This window comes from Oreochromis aureus, linkage group 15 (genome assembly GCF_013358895.1).
Source record: "Oreochromis aureus strain Israel breed Guangdong linkage group 15, ZZ_aureus, whole genome shotgun sequence".
In the NCBI taxonomy this organism is placed as follows: domain Eukaryota; kingdom Metazoa; phylum Chordata; class Actinopteri; order Cichliformes; family Cichlidae; genus Oreochromis; species Oreochromis aureus.
Window position 1 is genome coordinate 26,050,628 of NC_052956.1, and position 19,027 is coordinate 26,069,654.

Here is a 19,027-nt window from a genome sequence, read left to right on the forward strand (position 1 = left end):
TCCTGCTGCAACCAGGTTTCTGTAAGGCAGAGTAAATTGATTTGTTGATCAATTATTAAGTCATGTACTAACAGAGACTTGGAGGAGAGAGACCTAATATTTATTAATCCACATTTCACTGTTTTACTCATTGGTTCAGATGTGGATACTGTATTGTTCTTTCTTTGTGATTTTTTTATGTTTAAGTTGTTTATTGCTGGTTTTTAGTTTGTTTTTTGTCTGTTTGGGAGCTGACACAGTCTCAATGGAGATGGGTTTTTGGGGGGGTAGCAGGAGGAGAGAAGCTGCAGAGAGGCGTGTAAGACTGCAACTCTGCTTCCTGGTCCCAACTCTGGATAGTCATATTTTGGGGGGTTTAATAAATTGGTCCATATTTCTAGAAATGAGAGCTGCTCCATCCAAAGTGGGATGGATGCCATCTCTCCTAACAAGACCAGGTTTCCTCCAGAAGGTTTGCCAATTATCTATGAAGCCCTCATCGTTTCTGGGACACCATTCAGACAGCCAGCAATTTAAGGAGAACATGCGGCTAAACATGTCACTCCTGGTCTGATTGGGGAGGGGACCAGAGAAAACTACAGAGTCCGACATTGTTTTGGCGAAGTTACACACCGATTCAATCAACACAAATTAATCTATTTCAATAATTAATAAAAAAAGTAAAGTTTTTTCTTAAGGACAAAGAAAAAAAAAACCTTTCAGTTTAATGTGAACGGGATGTCCGGTTGTCCAACACTGCTTCTGTGCACATAGGCAGGAATGTGTGTGTGTGTGCACATGTTTAGACATCATTGTGAGGACATAAAATTGGCATGCTACAAAGTGCCCATCCCCATGAGTTTGAAGGCATTTTTGAGGCTCAGTGTAAGGGCCTAACGGTGCGTTCACACCGAACGCGATAGACGCGACCAAAAAGCACAAGACGCCCCTAGCTGGTCGCGTCCACATTCGCACCTCGACGTGGGACCAACGCGAATTGGTCGTGCTTTAAAATATGCAATTTTCACGCGCGTGAAGCGGAAATGTGGGAGGAAGTAGTGCCAGACGGTATGTTTGCAAGATGGCAGCTGTCGATCTAGCATTTGAAGAGAGAGTCTCCCTTCTCTATTTACTGTGGAGAGCAGAGCAGCGGCGTAAAGGACGTCCTCACCGTACCTGGGTCCATCAGGTCCTCCACAAGCGTGAGCAGTTTGGTGAGTTTCACCACTTGCTCCAGGAGCTGCGTGTGGTTGACGGCCGCTTTCAGCGGTACCACCATCTTTCCCTCGCCCAGTTTGAGGAGCTGCTGTCCCGCGTCAGTCCAAGCATCGCCCGCCTAAACACCAACTACAGGCGCTCAATCCCACCTGCCGAGCGCCTGTCCGTCTGCCTGCGGTTAGTAAAAGTGTTTAATACGGTAGTCCTTTATTGATACCTGTGCTAATATATGCTCATTTGAAGTCCCAGTGACTTCCCCACAACGGCTCTTTTAAGAGCCACCCACAAACCTCTAAAGAGCGTTCCTGCCTTTTTTAAAATTTTCTTAATAAATGGAGCTTGCCTCCAAAATAAACTAACCTCTCTTTATTCTCTTAAATAATTGGTCTTCACTATGTTCCTATATAGTAGTATATTTTTTCATTAGTATAATTTAGTATAATATGAAATAAATTCTACATGTGTCAAGTTGTGTGCCAATATTTGCTGTGTAGTAGAACTGAGACATTAGTCATTACAAAAATTTATTTGAAATAATATTAAAATTCTCGGTAGAGAAAGCAGCTGGTGTCGTACAGCTCCGGGTGTTTTGCTACAGCGTTGATTAGCCTTTCCTCCATATTGAATGAAGGGCTTTGGCTGAGCCTGCCCCTTTGAACTAGGTCAGAGCATCACGCCATCAGGCCCCTGATTGGTTGTCTCGGCACGATTTGACGCTGGAGTTCAGATTTTTCCAACTCCAGCAGTAGACGTGACACGCGAATCCACAAAATGCACCACACAAACTGCCGCGCGTATTTTTATTCACGCTTCAAACGCGTCAGTTGCACTACTTGCATGCGCAACTGATGCTTTTTCGCATTTTCGCGACGCAAATCGGCTTCTGAATTTTCGCAGGACCCCCAGTCGCGCTTCATCGCGCTCCTCCATTGACTTTACATGTAAACCTGACGCTCTGGTCGCGTCTATCGCGTTTGGTGTGAATGCACCGTAAGGCATTCCTTTTTGATGGTTAGGGTAAGTAGCTAAGGAAAGTAGCTACTTAACATGGCTGCTGCTAGGTTCAATAACATATGAAAACGAGTTTGTGTGTGTGTGTGTGTGTGTGTGTGTGTGTGTGTGTGTGTGTGCACTAAAACTCTTTCCCATCAAATCTCATCACAACCTTATGCACACGTGCACGAGCCTTGTTCCAGCTTTATGAATGAACACCTGTGCAGATACACTGGAACTCCTCATTTGCAGGTAAAATGTGTAGCTCGCAGAGTATGATATGAAAAAAAAGCGACGATGAGAGTGAAGGATTGTGGGTATGTAATCATCAGAGAGATGTAATCTTTGGAGCGTGTCCTGGCTCTGTCCCGGGCCTCCTCCTGCTAGGACATGTCTGAAGGACCTCAGCGCCCTCCTTTCGACCCTTCTCTATGGGAAAAGGAGTGCTCCCCTCAGCCTCCTGGTAGATCATAGATGCACCTGTGGTAAGAGTCTGACAATCTTCAGTCACAAAGTCAGGTGTCCGCCCAGTGACAGCAACTCCACACAAGCATTTTATGGCAGAGGGGTAAAAAACCCTCCATAATGTAGCCGAACGGTGGTGACGCGCCGTTCCGGTCCAAAGCTGGTTGGCTGTTTCCTGAGCAGGAAAGTACACAGAGTTCACTGTCATTTTAAAAGTGTGAACACGAATCAGAGCTGAGGAAAGATGAGGAGCTCAGGTTCATTCAGCGCTCTCGGCAGGACCTCAGCTGCTCTGAAATCATATTTATCATAACTCCCCTTCAGGTCGTCTCAGGCCAGACAAACCTGCCAAAACGTGCCTGACAGCAGTTTTACTGTAGTTCGTACCTGCTGCTGCTCTCTGGGGACACGTTTGAATGCATGCCCAGAGAAAAACATGCAACATGTGAATGGAGAGATGATTATTGATCAGAGGAGGAGCTGGAGAGAGCTGTGTTATTGCTGCAGAGAGTGAGGAGAGGTATCACAGCCACAGATCCATTTCCAGATCAATTCTCCGATCAATAGGAGCAGCCCAAGGCCATCTGTCACAGTTAACCTGCAGGCAGGTGATGATCAGCTGTGGTCTGAGGTTCACTCACTGAACGATTAGACACAATTAAAAGAACCACGTCTGTGAGAGCGCTGAGCTAAAAGCTCAGAGGCTTCACCTCTCACCCTTCATATTTACAGTTTTTTTTATTATTGACTGTTTGGTTTCATCTTCTCAGTCTGGGCACAGAAACCACAGCATAACGGTCAAGACAGTCAGAAGTGAGAAAGCTCATCTTCACACCACAGCACACGTCTCCAGGTGTGCATGTTAGATTGACATCACCTTCTGACCAATCACAATAACACAAAGCGGCTCTGTTTAGACCCGAACGAACATTAATCACCCTGTAGGGCAGACTGCTAATCAGTAACTTCCAATCAAAACCCTAAAACTGAAGCTCCGCATTCCTGTTCACTCTGTTACTACAGTAACCTAGCAGCAGCAGCAGCCATATTTTTGGTCACATGATGTCATTAAAATGCCCCAAAAGGCTCAAGCACATTCTAGACATCCAGTTCAGGTGAAGCTAGCAGCTGCAGCCTGTGTCCACCTGTCAGTCACAGAGGCCACGCCCCTAATAATGCAAATTCTAGGCTTTATTCTAACATAAACAGGTGTGTTATGGTGTTATTATCGTTGTGATCCTGGTACCACCTTCGGTCTGACACATGGTTTGAACACGAGGACGTCCTTCTCAATGTTCTTTGTTCCAGAATCATCTGATGACCCTGTGATCAGACGTCCTCTGAGACAGACGTTTGTCAGACCCAGGGCCCTGCTGTCAGTTCTGCTGTGTCGGTGTGAGCTCCTTCGGTCCAGCTTCTCCTCAGAGCGCCGCTTCAAACGTCATCTCGGCCCTTGTTATCCTGGACGGTTGTCAGCAGCTCCACCTCTGCACCGCTAGCTTTTATCTTCCTGCCATACGCCCCACACTCCAGGCCGCTGAAGTCCGACTGTCTGACAGTCAGAGATAAACTCTGAGGCTTAAACCCAGAGATGTGCAGCAGTGGCCCATTTGGAAGAAGCTGCAGAGAAAATTAAGGTTTCTGTCTCTTATCTGCTGCAGGAACAGAGACAACAGTGGGCAGAGCTTTTGTGCTCAACCGTCACAGAATCACAAACAGTCGTGACAGCAATGACTTTAACGGGAATGAAATCGGCACACTCAGGATGGACTGTGGACAGTCACGTGCACTCCATGTGAGGATCCAGAGGTTTAACAGTTTACTGCTCGACACGACTCATCGGTTTGAGATGCTGAGGTCACAAGTGACAGGTCCACAGACTGTGGGCCGTCTCAGTGAGAGCTGTTTGTTTCACACAGTTCAATATGTGACGGGACATATGTTGAACCTGCAAAACGTCAGGATGTTCATAAAGTTTATTGACAGTAGAACGCAGAAAATATGATCTTTAATCAAATATGAACTCATTTTAAATCTGAGGACAGTGTCATTGTCTTCAACATTGGTCTGTGAGCTGAGAGCAGCTGCTGCACTGTGACAGCTGGACTCACAGCTGCACTGTATAACATTTAAAACATGTCAAACGGTTTCTCACTTTAGACACTTGACGTGTTTTATAAGCTCTGTTGATAATAAATTATGAAATCTGGAAATCATCACCTTCTGTTACTTTCAGTTTCACATTCATGATTACATGAGGTAACACGAGGGTAATTCTTCGGTACGAGACAGGAAACTGCAAGACAGTCTGGACAGGAAGTCCTGGGGTGGGCAGCAGCAGGTACCGACCCCCCACGTCACACTCGTGTCTGCAGCACGACCGGCTCAGTGAGGCCTTCAGGACTCAGCTCTGTCTGGATGTGGGTCACATTACTCCTCAGCTTTCCGCTCTATTAACACACTGCTCTCAAGGTTTAAGGTTTGATTCCCAGCTGAGCCCCGCGGGCTGACTCTCTGCTCTGTGTAACCTCCTTACATCACTTCCTCTATCACTCTGTATTCCACGCATACAGCAATCAGGGACATGGGTCATTTTAAAGTCTCACGTCTCCAGAAAGCTCAGTCTGCCTCAGTTACTGAGTAAAGAGGTTCCTCCTCACAAACATGCTGAGCTATGAAATAAAAGCCTGAGACAATCCGTATATCAAAGGCTGATCCGTGTCTCAGAGTGTCTGAGGACTGTTACTGCTGATTCCCTCCAACAGGACATGATAACAGAAGCTAACCTGAGTGGAAGATGTTTACTTCAATGACTGCAGGAATCCTGGCTGTACTTGTGACTCTTCAGGTCTTTGGAGTCCCACAGGTGTTAAAGGCAGGTCTGCACACTAGCAAAGAGGACCTGGACAGGTCACCGTCGTGGAGGTGGAGAGAAGTTTAAACTGTCCAGTGTGCAGCGTCAGGTGATCTGTCACAGGTTAAACCACAAGCTCTACCTATCTGTGCTCTGACTCACGAAGGTCTTCATGAGGCTCTCCCTGCGCAGAGAGCAGCAGAAGTTTGTGCTCCATGTTCACTGACTTTCTCAAAGTCAGCAGCAGCTGTGATTGGGTTTCACTGACACTGGAGCCAGTTAACCAGCAGTCCTTCTCCGGGCAGACTCTGCTGCAGCACTGCGGCTCTGTTGGGTCTGAGCGGTTTGGGAGAGGCTCTGTTCTGGACAGGAAGTCAATAAAAAAAGCTTGGGCCGCGAGCCAGAAATCCACTTTGGGGAACTTGACTCTAGTAGTGGGGAGCGGATCTAATCCTCACTTTATTTGGGGGTTTCACTGTGAGTCTAAGCTGCAGGAGGTGCAGCTCTGCTCTGTGCTCCAGGCCCAGTGCCAGTCCGAACCTTTGGCCCCGTGTCTGCAGCGTCTCCATCACCCCCGTCAGCACCTCCTCACAGCACAGCAGCATCAGGTGACCCTGACCGCTGTAAAGGTGCTGCATCGGGCTGAGCTAAGCCTACAGCTGTGACTGAGCAGCAGCAGTGAGCAAACAGCGAGTGGGGAGAGCGGCCCAAGGCTCGGGTGTCGTGCCAGCAGACGGCGAGGAGTCGACAGTTGGAGATTCAACAGGGAATCCCCGCATTAACATAGCTACGTGAAAACAGTAGCAGAGAGCATGCTCATTACAATATGGCAGCCAGCGATGCCAGCGCTTCCATCTTTACTCCATCTGTTTGTCAGCGAGCGCAGAAATGCCAGAATCTCCTCAGAAAACTGTGTCAGACACAGATCATGTAATCTGAGCAAGGCAAGAGCCCACAGACCTGTTTTTCTACACACACACTAGGGCTGCCACAAACGATTATTTTGATAGTCGACTAGTCACCGATTATTTTTGCGATTAGTCGACTAATCAGATCATGCATCCATTGGACGTAAAACGTACAGCTTATTGCAGCAGATATTTGAAGTTTACACAGCTACATTCTAGCCTGAAAAACTTGTTAGACGTTTATTTTGTGACCCTGAAAGAATAATAAGAGTAATATTAAAACTAGCTAGCTGCCACTATTGCTGGAAACTGAGCAGGGCCGCGCTGGGCCGCGCTATGAATTCTGGGACACAGCTTCTTCTTCTTTTGCCAGCAGCTGGCATCCTTGTACATGCAGTGCTGCCATCTTCAGTCCGTTATTACACTCTCAAATCCTACTACTTATTCCTGCGTCTTTTGTGATCTTACAAAGCTTCAAACGACAGCTAGAAAACATTTCAGATCATTTGTGTGTCCGAGCAGGAGGACACACCGCCTCCATTCCCCCTGTGAATTCAATTCAATTCAATTTTATTTATATAGCGCCAAATCACAACAACAGTCGCCTCAAGGTGCTTTATATTGTACAGTAGATTCTACAATAATAGATGCTGCTGCGACCGGTTGGGGTGAGAGAAGGAAGACAGGATAAGACATGGTGTGGAAGAGAAACAGAGATTTATAGCAGGTATGAGTCAATGCAGAGAGGTCTATTAACACATAGTGAGTGAGAAAGGTGACTGGAAAGGAAAAACTCAATGCATCATGGGAGTCCCCCGGCAGCCTATGCCTATTGCAGCACAACTAACGGAGGATTCAGGGTCACCTGGTCCAGCCTTAACTGTATGCTTTAGCAAAAAAGAAAGTTTTAAGGCTAATCTTAAAAGTAGAGATAGTGTCTGTCTCCCGAATCCAAATAGGACGCTGGTTCCATAGAAGAGGGGCCTGAAAACTGAAGGCTCTCCCTCTCATTCTACTTTTAAATACTCTAGGAACAACAAGTAAACCTGCGTTACGAGAGCGAAGTGCTCTAGTAGGGTGATATGGTACTATAAGGTCATTAAGATAAGATGGGGCCTGATTACTTAAGACCTTGTTTGTGAGGAGCAGGATTTTGAATTCAATTCGGGATTTAACAGGAAGCCAATGAAGGGAAGCCAAAACAGTCTCTTCTCTTCTCTGTCTCTTTCTAGTCCTTGTCAGTACTCTTGCTGCAGCATCTTGGATTAATTGAAGGCTTTTCAGGGAGTTTTTAGGATTTCCTGATAATAATGAATTACAGTAGTCCAGCCTGGAAGTAATAAATGCATGAACTAGTTTTTCAGCGTCACTCTGAGACAGGATATTTCTAATTTAAGAGATGTTGCGCAAATGGAAGAAAGCAGTCTTACATATTTGTTTAATATGTGCATTGAAGGACATGTCTTGGTCAAAAATGACTCCAAGGTTCCTCACAGCATTACTGGAGGTCAAGGTAATGCCATCCAGAGTAAGAATCTGGTTAGATACCATATTTCTAAGATTTTCAGGGCCGAGTACAATAACCTCAGTTTTTTCTGAATTAAGAAGCAGAAAGTTAGCGGCCATCCAGGTCTTTATGTCTTTAAGACATTCCTGCAGTTTAACTAATTGGTGTGTGTTATCTGGCTTCATGGATAGATAGAGCTGCGTGTCATCTGCATAGCAGTGAAAATGTATACTATGTCTTCTAATGATGCTGCCTAAGGGAAGCATGTATAATGTAAACAGAATTGGTCCTAGCACTGAACCCTGTGGAACACCATAGTTGATCTTAGTGTGTGAAGAGGACTCTCCATTTACATGCACAAATTAATCTGTTAGATCGATATGATACAAACCACTGCAACGCAGTACCTGTAATACCTACAGCATGTTCTAATCGCGCTAATAGAATATTATGGTCAACAGTATCGAACGCTGCACTGAGGTCTAGCAGGACAAGCACAGAGATGAGTCCACTGTCAGAGGCCATAAGAAGATCATTTGTAACCTTCACTAAAGCTGTTTCTGTGCTGTGATGAGCTCTGAAACCTGACTGAAACTCCTTAAATAAGCCATTCATCTGCAGATGATCTGTTAGCTGTTTGACAACTACTCTTTCAAGGATTTTTGAAATGAAAGGAAGGTTGGAGATTGGTCTATAATAAGCTAAGACAGCTGGGTCTAGAGATGGCTTTTTAAGTAAAGGTTTAACTACTGCCAGCTTGAAGGCCTGTGGTACATAGCCCATTAATAGAGATAGGTTGATCGGATTTAAGATTGAAGCTCGGCATCCAGAATGGGTCAGAATACCAGACTCGAGCAGACAGACAGAGCCAAAGCCCCCCTGACCTCAAACACCACTTCTGACAGCTTGGACAGGAGGAAAAGGTGTGTGAATCCTGCTAACGCACACATGAAGTTCAGCTGTATGAGCTTCCCTCACAGGACAAACACAACTGAAGCCTCACGAGCTTCATAAGATTCACAGTTTTCCCTACCGATAAGGACTCCCTCATACAGCAGTGTTTTGGTTTGTCCACAGTGACCCAGGTTTTCTGTGAATTAACAGAAAGGTGAGTTTTATGTTTTATCGTTACAGTCTGAGCTACATTGGCTGTAATGTTTATTTCTTACAGTTTTACATACAGAGAGTCGTGATGACTCACTGAGCTCACAGACTTCATCCAGTCAGACCACAGGAGGCTGCCCCTGCTGGCCAGAATGCAGTTCTAAAGCACGTTAGTATTGGTTAGCCACACTGATCTATGTGCAGCATGTGCTGATAGCTCTGCGGCTCTCTGTGGTGTTGCGTTCACTGACCTGATCAAGAAGGCGGCGGCGGCAGACGGCGGCTGGCTGGTTTGGGTGCCGATGCTGTGGGCTGCTGGTTTAACGGGAACGTTCTGGGCTGTATCCGTCACGGTCAGATGACCTCCATCTGCAGTCAGACCCTGACAGATGAGACAAATATCAGGTCTTAAGCCAAAACATGAAATCCAGCATAACCTGAAGCCTCCTTTTGATGTTTGTTCTGTTCTTAAATCATCAAATCCTTTATTTTTTAATAAAACTCATAACATTTTTCATAATTTACATAATAATAAAAGCAGGCAGTCTCCTTCAGACTGACACAAACTCACAGAGGATCCTTGTCTTCTCCTAAAAGGATGAACAGATGCCGTCAATGCTGCACCTTTAGAGAAACATCTGTACTCAGACTTTAATATTTATGTTTAAATATTATTTTTGTAGTAGTATAGTATTTATAGTAAATAATGCTGATATCCCAGTATTATTTTTATTCAGAGGTCAGACTTCCCCCGACACTCTTCATTTATCAGAAATTGCAGATGAGTGCCATTAGCTCGTGGCTTCATCAGCAGTAGGAGGAGGAAGCTCTTGACGAGGAGGTCATTAGTTAATTAGCTTGGGTCGTTAGCCTGATCGCTGCCATCCACACTTCCTGTTCTGCTCAAACATGGCTGCTTCAACCACTGAAGGCTTTTTCGGTGCACCATGGCTAATGGCTAATCCTACTGGCAGCGCTAATGACCGGACAGCACGGAGGGCTGGTCTGCTTCTATAATTACATTTCATCATACAGAGAAGCTTGTTTTGTCCTTTTGCGCTTTCATTCCAGGAAAATGGAGCCACACATGCGTGACTTCAGAAACTCCAGCTCTTTGCAGCTGTAGTAGCACAGCTCCTGTCTCTGGCCTCAGATCCGTGGCCTAGTTATGGTGAATTACCGCAGTTACAGGAAGCGGCACACTGGGGCAGATCCACTCTTCAGCTGTGCGACTGCGACACGCTCGGCCGGCTAACAGGATTACACAGAGAGCCGGCAGCGGGATGAGCCAGTGCCAAAACGCCATCCTGAGCAAGACCAATCAAACACGAGCGCCACAGAGCACGCTGTGATTACTGCCTCACACCGTGCAGTGAAGGTTTCCATCCAAGTTTGGAAGAGGAACAGACACGTCAAAAATTTAAAACATCAGAGCAAAGAAAGCAAAGACCTTTCTCCTTCTCTTTATGTCATCACCGTCATCATGTCACACCTGTGTAAAGGTTTAATGAGTGAATTACTGTAACTGTGCTGAACTTGACCTTTGACCTGTGGGATATGAGTGGCTCTGAGGCATGTTGTGTGTTCAGGTGTGTATGTGGCTGAGCAGGATAAATCCATAAAATCATGTGACAGTCAATTTCATCATCTTCACCTCAGGCTCTGACTCGGTATCTCTTTCTCTGTGTCACCAGAATAAGTCAGTGTTCACCGTTTTCACAATAAAAGCCTGGTCTACTGAAACGCCGGTCATGTGATCTCCCTGCTGGCCACCAGCACAATAATCAGCTTAGTAACACCTGCTGAAGCAGCCACTGAAATGCAGTGATAAGGACATGACATCATCACAACCTCTCCTCACACTGTGATCGGTGGCCATGTTTACTCCTGCCCAGGCGTAAGTCTGAATGCCAGTCATGGAGCTGAGATAATCGTGAGTATGATTGTCTGAGTTATTATACAAGAATCCATGAAACACACAATCCAGGTCTGAGGAGGTGCATCATGTCATCTGTGGGACTGTGAGGACATATCGCCATGGATGATAACGTCCTCGGCGAATCATGGCGTGACATCTCAGAACGATCGCATGACTGCTGTAGGAGAAGGGGTAAAACGGAGTTGGTGGAGGATCAGAGGCCGCCACGGCTCAACTCAGCACACTGATGGCGAATAATGAGGCACATGATGAAGACCTGGCTTCCTGCAGCGCTTTGAGAGTTTTTGGTACCGCTGCCGTCATCACGCTGTCACAACTGCTCCATCAAACACCTGAGACTAACTTTGTCTTTTTCCAGCAGAGCAGACTCACCTGTACCAGCCGGGCGTCACAGGTCGCACGTTCAACAGGAGCACGATCGCTAAATCAGGACGAGCTTTATATTTAGCATCTGTCCATGTCAGCCTGTTAGCGCTCAGTGCAGTCACAGCAGTGCAGCAGAAGGGAGGTGATGAATCCATACAGAGCTGCTGAAGGTTGGGAATACCGGAGAAACTGGAAATTTCAGTCTGTTATAACTGCAGCTGACACTAGGGCTGGGCTATATCATACCGTTCACGGTAATACCGGTGTAATTTTGGGCAACGATAGGAAAATGAAATATCGCGATAGAATATGGGTAAAACGCGCATGCGGAGTGCCTTTGTTTACATATGCACATGACAGCCACGCAGAATGAGAAGAGCGAAAGTGGATCGTTAAATGAAACGGATGAACCAGAACTGGTTTGTAAAAATGCTGCAACTTCAGTGGTGTGGAACTGGTTTAGCTTTCGTCCGTCAGATACACAACAAAGCACTGTTTTTGGTAGCGCATGCTAGCGGGCCGTCGTTATTACCGTGTTGTTTGGAAAATACGGCACACTTAAAATCAATCCTTTGATTTTTCTGAAAATCGACAGTGCCCCTTATAATCCCGTGTGCCTTATGTATGAATTCTGGTTGTGTTTACTGACCTCGAAACGATTTTATGTGGTACACGGCGCTCGAAAATCTGTCAGATGTTTCAGTACGACTTTGCTAAGCTATGAAGCTGCACTGCTTGATGGATTGTCAGAGCATTACGGCTATCGTAGGCAGGAGCCTCGCGGAGTGATACGTACTGTGCTTCAACATAATATTACCGTATTGTGTGTGTATAACCTCTTTTTAAGTTTTGTGGATATTATACATGGTTATGCTGAGGATGTGTCGGCCAATTTCCACTGGAAATGCCTTTTGGTTAAACTGTCAGCAAGGAATTTACATTTGCACTGTTAAATTTTTATATAACTTTAATGCACATAAAAAATAGCTGCTTGTTTAAGTGAAAATACATTGATGAGGTTTTTTGCACTAATAAAGTTGTGGAGTTGTAAAGTATTTTGTCTAGTATCAATTATATCGTCAGTTATATCGTTATTGCAAATTTTCAAATGTATATCGTGATAAATATTTTTGGTCATATCGCCCTGCTCTAGCTGACACACACACACAGAGCTGTAGCCTGACTTTGGCATAGTGTATGAATGAATCTGTCCATTTTGGCGTTAAATCATCTAGTTCTCCTCCTCCTCCTCTGAGTTGGTCCCAGCAACAGCGAGCATTGAGGAGATCTGTCAGTCTTCATGTGATGTGACATCTTCGGGCATCCCTGGCGCTCTGATCAATAACCTCCTCATCTGAGTCTGCTGGTGTCTCTTCCTCCTCCTCCTCTCCTCGCAGTGAGTAAATTTGACTCATCGATCGCAGTGCCTCATTACAGCTGCATTAGAATCATGTGAAGAACAAAATGTGAGGCTGAAGCTTCTGGTTCCCGAGTACAGGTGTGCACGTGTGTACAGGTGTGCATAGGTGTGTGTGTGTGTTTACAGTTGTGCACAGGTGAGTACAGGTGGAGCCATACTGAGCAAATTGGTGTGGGAAAACTGGACAGTTCATATAGAGACCAGCAGAGAGCGCACATTTGGAGAAATACAATCCTGACCCAGATGACCCCTGACCCTTGACCTCTGTGCTTCTCCTGAACAACTTGCTAAATAGGGTGCTTACCGTACTGTGTTGGAGCTCAGGTGTGCAGCAGGAGACCCTCCACACCCCCTCCAGGTTCTGAGCTGGGTTCAGGGGAAGGGGCGTTACTGTGGCGAGCCCTTTAGCTCCGCCCCCACCGAGGTAGGTGCTCTGCACTATGCTTGATCTCCATGGGGCTCCGCCCTCCTGCTGCTGCTCCTTGTGCTTCCATCTCTGCTGCTTCACTGGCAGCTCGTCGCAGACCCAGCTGCTCTCTGAGATTGGGGCAGCGCTGGGAGCAGCGAGGCGTGGTGCCATCTCCCTGCTGACGCCCAGAGCCCGCCGCAGAGCGAGGCGCCTTAGTTGCTGGAAGGAGGCACCGCATACGTCACAGTGGGCTTCGATAGAAGCATGGCGGATGCAGCAAGGCAACTGGAGACGCTGGAGCTTATTAAAGAGGAAGGAGGCATAGGCCGGGTCCTGGAAGAGGTGAAGAGAGAGAGGACATTCATGTGGAAGGTTGGACAAAATAACAGGAACACCAAAATCCAGTGACACAGCTGAGCACCATGAAGAATTTCAGCTGACAGTTATAATCTCCACATTAAAGTTTGTTAGTTCACTGCTGGTACAGCTGGACGACAACATTTATGAATCAACAACCAAAAACTGTCAGAGCAGCAAGCTTGGAAAACCTACACACACGTCACACACACACACGCTAACCCTAAACCAGTCTTTCTCAAGGAGTGGTACGCGTACCACTATTGGTACACGGGCTTTCTCTGGTGGTATGCGGGAAATCTCCATTTTTTTTTAAAGATTAAATAATATACTATTGTGGAGGTATGCAAAGATGACACGAGAGTTCCCGAGGCTTTTTTCTGGAGTCAACCAGAAAACGTGTCCCTGAGCGTGAGTCCTCTATAAAGAGTAGCCTTTCCTTATCGCCAGCGGTCGCGGCCGCTACAGAGCGCTGGCGGGCTCATTTCCCTGCAAAGGCGGCATGGCGCTGTCACGCTGATGGTAAAAATACAGCCCTTTTCTGCCGTGCCACCGTGCCGCAATCCCAGCCACCATCAATGAGTTGGAGGCCTCCAGGAGAATCGGTGGGGTCACGGGAGATGCCGTCAGTGAATCGGGAACTGTCGCCTTGATGCCGAAGCTCCTGGTAGCCAGGAGAATGAGATCCGCTTCTTCTGCAAGTTAGCGGTAATCCTTCGCGGCCAGCAGTGGGGAGTTGGCGAGGCCAGCTCGCATCGGCACCTGTCGGAGGAAGACGTGAGTGAAGAGGAATCCGCCGTCATCCGTTCCTAGCAAGGACAGCGTGCCCTTCATGAGACTGAGTGTGGTACCATCATCCAGGCCCAAGAGAAAGAGGAGTTTCTCAGCCGCTCTGCATCAGAGAGGGAATAGCGCCGCAGCAGCAGCGCCTTGAAAGTGGTGTATTTCCCTTGGGTGGGGGGATCCCGGTGGAGGGTCATCACATGGCGGGTGGACTGAGTTTCGACGTGCACAAACCATGAAGGAGGGTCGTGAAGCCAAAAATCCGGCAGCTTAACCGCCACAGCAAAAATTCAAATGTACAGGTCTGCTGTCACTTCTGGCATAAATGAAGACAGAAAACTAAACAGCAGTGGCGTTTGTAGGGTTACCGATGTAGGGCTAGCTGGTATATAATGATGTGCTGCGTGGTGGCTAGCGACACAGCTATGTTAGCATAATATAAACAGAGTGAAGCTGCAGGATGAACGCTAACTTTTTTTCCACTCGTGAGGGTTCCCAATGGTTAGGAACAAAGGTAACTGCATGGCAGGATGCTGTTAACGAACCAAACTTCAGTCAGGAGAACAACTGCAATATAAGGTTAGTCATTAATATAATGCTGCATGGGCTGGGCTGTAGTTACATCGTAAGGTTTTAAAAACTGAGCTTTAAAATGAATAGTGATGATAAAAACTGAAAGAGGCCGACAATGATCACTAACTGTTTTAGGGGCTTGTTCAGATTAAATAGAACAAAATACATAGCATTAAAACATGTTAAAAACACAACAGCTTTGTTTGGGCCCGCAAGCAGGTTTCATCAGGTCATCACTCGAAGATCCCACCTGTTGTAAAGGTTTTAATGCAGTCAGTGGCGGTCCTAGCCTGTGTGGCGCCCTGGGCGAACACCACCTCCTCCTCATCACGACTCACCTCCTACCTCATGTTCATGTGAAGAACTTTCCCTCTTTGGCCCAAATAAAGAGCCTCTCTCTAGACTCACTTTCATAAACCAGCTGCTCCGACACAAACAAATCTCTCTGACAGTCTCTCTGAGCTCTGACCTCCCCCGTCTGCTGCTGCAGAGCAGCTGGCAGGATTTCAGTAAAAAAAACCTCATGAACAGGAACCACTTGTGAACTTTTACAGCCTAATACGAGCCATGAGAGAGAGGAAGGAGCAAAGGAGGCTGACAGATGGAGAGAGCCAGATGAGGAAAAATGGGAAAAAAAGATGAAATTAACATTTCTCATCAAAAAGCAACTTCCTAAAATGATTAAAAAGATTATCCAGTCAGAAGCTTTCACGTAATGTGACCATGTCCAGGAGATGCACAGCTCAAGCTGAACAAGATTATTGCAAACAGACACCGAGCAGAACCTCATGAACCCACCTGACACTGAAACATGCACAGCAGGACCTGTAGGTGGAGCTTCAATCATGACATCATCACTGAACTCATCTGGAGCTCAAACTCTTTGTAACCTCAAACTATCAAACCTTTTCTACCTGCTGACAACTTACCGCTCATCACACACACGAAACGCCAACACACTTGCAAACAGACTGACGGACCGATCCCAGTTCCCTGGACAAGCTGACCCTAGTTCCCTGGACCAGCTTACCCAGGGTCCCTATACAAGCTGACCCCAGTTCCCTGGATAGTCCAGGTCGTGCAGTCTGATCCTGAAGCTACTTCCACGGTGAGCACAGTCTCAGTTTGAGAGCAGCTGGCATCTCTCTTTAAATCTCTTTCTATTCACACACATGACAGAGGGCTGTCCCACCACCTGGGACCCTGCATCTGCAGCAGGCCCTGTGCTGATGTCACTTCCTGTCCTCACTGTGGTCAGTCAAAACTGTGGCTGCGTGCTCACACTGGATGACAATGTTTTAAATATGATGCATGAAATCCCTTCCTGCTCTGTAGCGGAGGTGGAGGTGTTGGAATTGGAGGTGTTGGAAGTGGTGTTGGAGGTGGAGGTGAGAAGACGTGCTGAGGTGAGCTCACTCAAAGTGTTTCAGTGTGTTATATTATTGACCACCAGGAGCCAGGATTGACCACTGTGTAGCTCCCCAGGAGGGCCCTTTTCTATCTGAGCATGCTCCTCACGCTCGCTTTAATCACATGATTCATAGTTTTTATTAATCTCTGTCTCTCTTCCACAGCATGTCTTCCTTCTCTCACCCCAACTGGTCATAGGAGATGGCCGCCCCTCCCTGAGTGATTTTTGGTCTTACTGAATGAAACATGAAGTCTGTATGTTCTGGATTATTCAGAGCATGCTTACTCTGGCTAACTACCTTTCAGTCACAAGTCATCAGCCAATGAGAGCGCTGGCTCACAACTGGATCCACCCCTCATTGATATTGCAACATCCATCTTTGATATACAGTCTGTGGTTTAAAGTTTATCTAAAGACAGAGTGAAGCTGCTCCTGACCTTCTCTAAATCTCTGCAGCGCTCTTCCCCAGTATGAGGCCGCACTGCTGCTGCTCTGTGACAGAGTGAAAACGTTTTATTTTTTTTTAATATATATATATTTATTGAGATTTTTTGATATAAGAAAAAACAAACAAACAAACAAAACAAACAAAAAAACAACAGACAACACAACAGCAAGGGCTAAAACACACAAATAAGACAAAAGTTTACACTGCAACAACGAAAATACTGCTTCAACACTGGCAATAAACAAAAATAAAACGCTAAGGTGGAAGGCTAAGTTATTGGTGATCGATCAAATAGGACTTTGTTTTAATACATGGTCTAAAAATGGTTGCCACACATCAAAGAAATTACTAAGTTTGTCCGCTAATATATACCTAATTCTCTCCATATGTAGTAGAGCAGTCAGTTCTGTGAGCCACATTTTGAATTGAGGTACAATATCCGTCTTCCAAAGAGTCAAAATAATTTTAGCAATTACCATTCCGAACAAAACTGGTTTGTGCAGCAGACCTAAGGTGTAAAAGGGAAGAGGAAGATCCAAACAATGCAATTATTGGGTCCGGCTCTAATGTGCAATTATAGACATCAGAAAAACAGTTAAAAATATTCAACCAATAGTTATACAATTTGGGACAAGTCCAAAGCAAATGAGTAAGAGAGCCTTCTCCAAGTTTACAACGATCGCATATCGAACTGATAGAAGGAAAAATCCTGTGCAGTTTAGTTTTTGAATAATGAAGTCTGTGAAGCACTTTAAATTGAATTAACTGATGCCTTGCATTTATAGAGCAAGAATGGATCCTACACAGACTCCTCTCCCACACCTCATCTCCAATCAGCAAACCAAGCTCTTCCTCCCATGCCATCTTCAAAAGTCAGATTTAGAATTTAAATACTCAGAAAAGGCTTTCACAAAACCAGAAACCAACTTTTTAGAATCGGGGAACTCAGAAGAAGTGTAAAATTGACCCCTCTTCCAGAAGAGATGGAAAATTAGCAATACTCTGACGGACATAGTTTCTTATCTGTAAATAATGAAAAAAATGTGACGCAGGGAGAGAGAACTTGTTCTGCAACTGAGTAAATAATGCAAACTGCCTGTCAATATATAAATCTTTGAGAGTAATAATACCTTTCTGTGTCCAGATATCAAAAGAGGCGTCTAAACATGAGGGTAGAAATGCATGATTACCATATATTGGAGTGTGGATCGAAGTGTCTGGTAGACCACAACCTTTTTTGATCTGACTAAAGATTTTAATGCAGTTCGAAACTATAAAATTATTGACCTTGGTTCATGAATTAGAGGATGAAAAAGAAGAGCAGGGAGGGAACTATTCTCAACCCCACCACTCTCTATGACCACCCAAGGTGGGGTATCGGCAGACTTAATTTTTTTGTACCCTTCTTGCCAGTAAGCAAGAGTTCTAGCATTTGCAGCCCAGTAATTAAACTGAAACACTGGCAAAGCAAATCCACCCTTAAGTTTTGACTTACATAGATGAACTTTTGATATCCTGTGAGTTTTAAAGCCCCAGACAAATGGTAATACTACTGAGTCGATCACTTTAAAAATTGCTTATTCAGAAAAATAGGTAAGTTTAAAAATAAATATAAAAATTTAGGAAGGAAACCATTTTAATTACGTTAATGCGACCTACCATGGAGATAGGGAGAGCCCTCCATTTCTCAAGATCTATTTTCAATTTTTCTACTTGTTCAAGATAATTCAACTTAAAGATCAATTTAGGATCCTTAGGCAAAGTGACACCCAAGTATTTCAATCTGTCTGTAATTTTAAAAGGCAAAAGTTTTAAAAAATCAACATCCAAATTTGCAGTTAAAGCCACAAACTCACTCTTCTGCCAATTAATTGTATAACCTGAGATTTCCCCAAATGACCTCACCACATCTAAGAGTACAGGAACAGATAGCTCAGGATTTGACAAAAACAAAACAACATCATCCGCATATAAGGAAATGTAGTGCTTGATATTCCCCAATCTGACAGGGTCAATAGAGGGCTCATTCCTAATGGCTATTGCAAGAGGTTCAATAGAAATTGCAAAGAGCAAAGGGCTCAAAGGGCAGCCTTGTCATGTCCCGTGGTGTAAAAAAAAAGGCGCTGATCTATCTTGGTTAGTAAGAATGGAAGAAGAGTGTTATAGGATTTTTTTTATGTATTCTGCTTTATTGTAGTTAAAAAACCCCTAGTTGTTTAGCTTCATTTAAATCTCCTATTTTTCTGTGTTTCATGACAAAGCTTGCATGAGAGAATACCACAGGTGCCTCCAC

General features: G+C 45.4%; 1 protein-coding gene across 1 annotated transcript in view; it reads right to left on the reverse strand.

The window, feature by feature from the left end:
- LOC120432995 (kinesin-like protein KIF26A) overlaps positions 1-19,027 on the reverse strand; it is a 53,311-nt gene that overhangs the window by 14,209 nt on the left and 20,075 nt on the right. Inside the window, exons 3-4 of the mRNA XM_039598434.1 lie at positions 13,058-13,495; positions 9,280-9,410 (exon numbers count right to left, since the gene is read on the reverse strand). Of these exons, the coding sequence (XP_039454368.1) occupies positions 9,280-9,410; positions 13,058-13,495 (569 nt within the window). The remainder of the gene's footprint in view (positions 1-9,279; positions 9,411-13,057; positions 13,496-19,027) is intronic.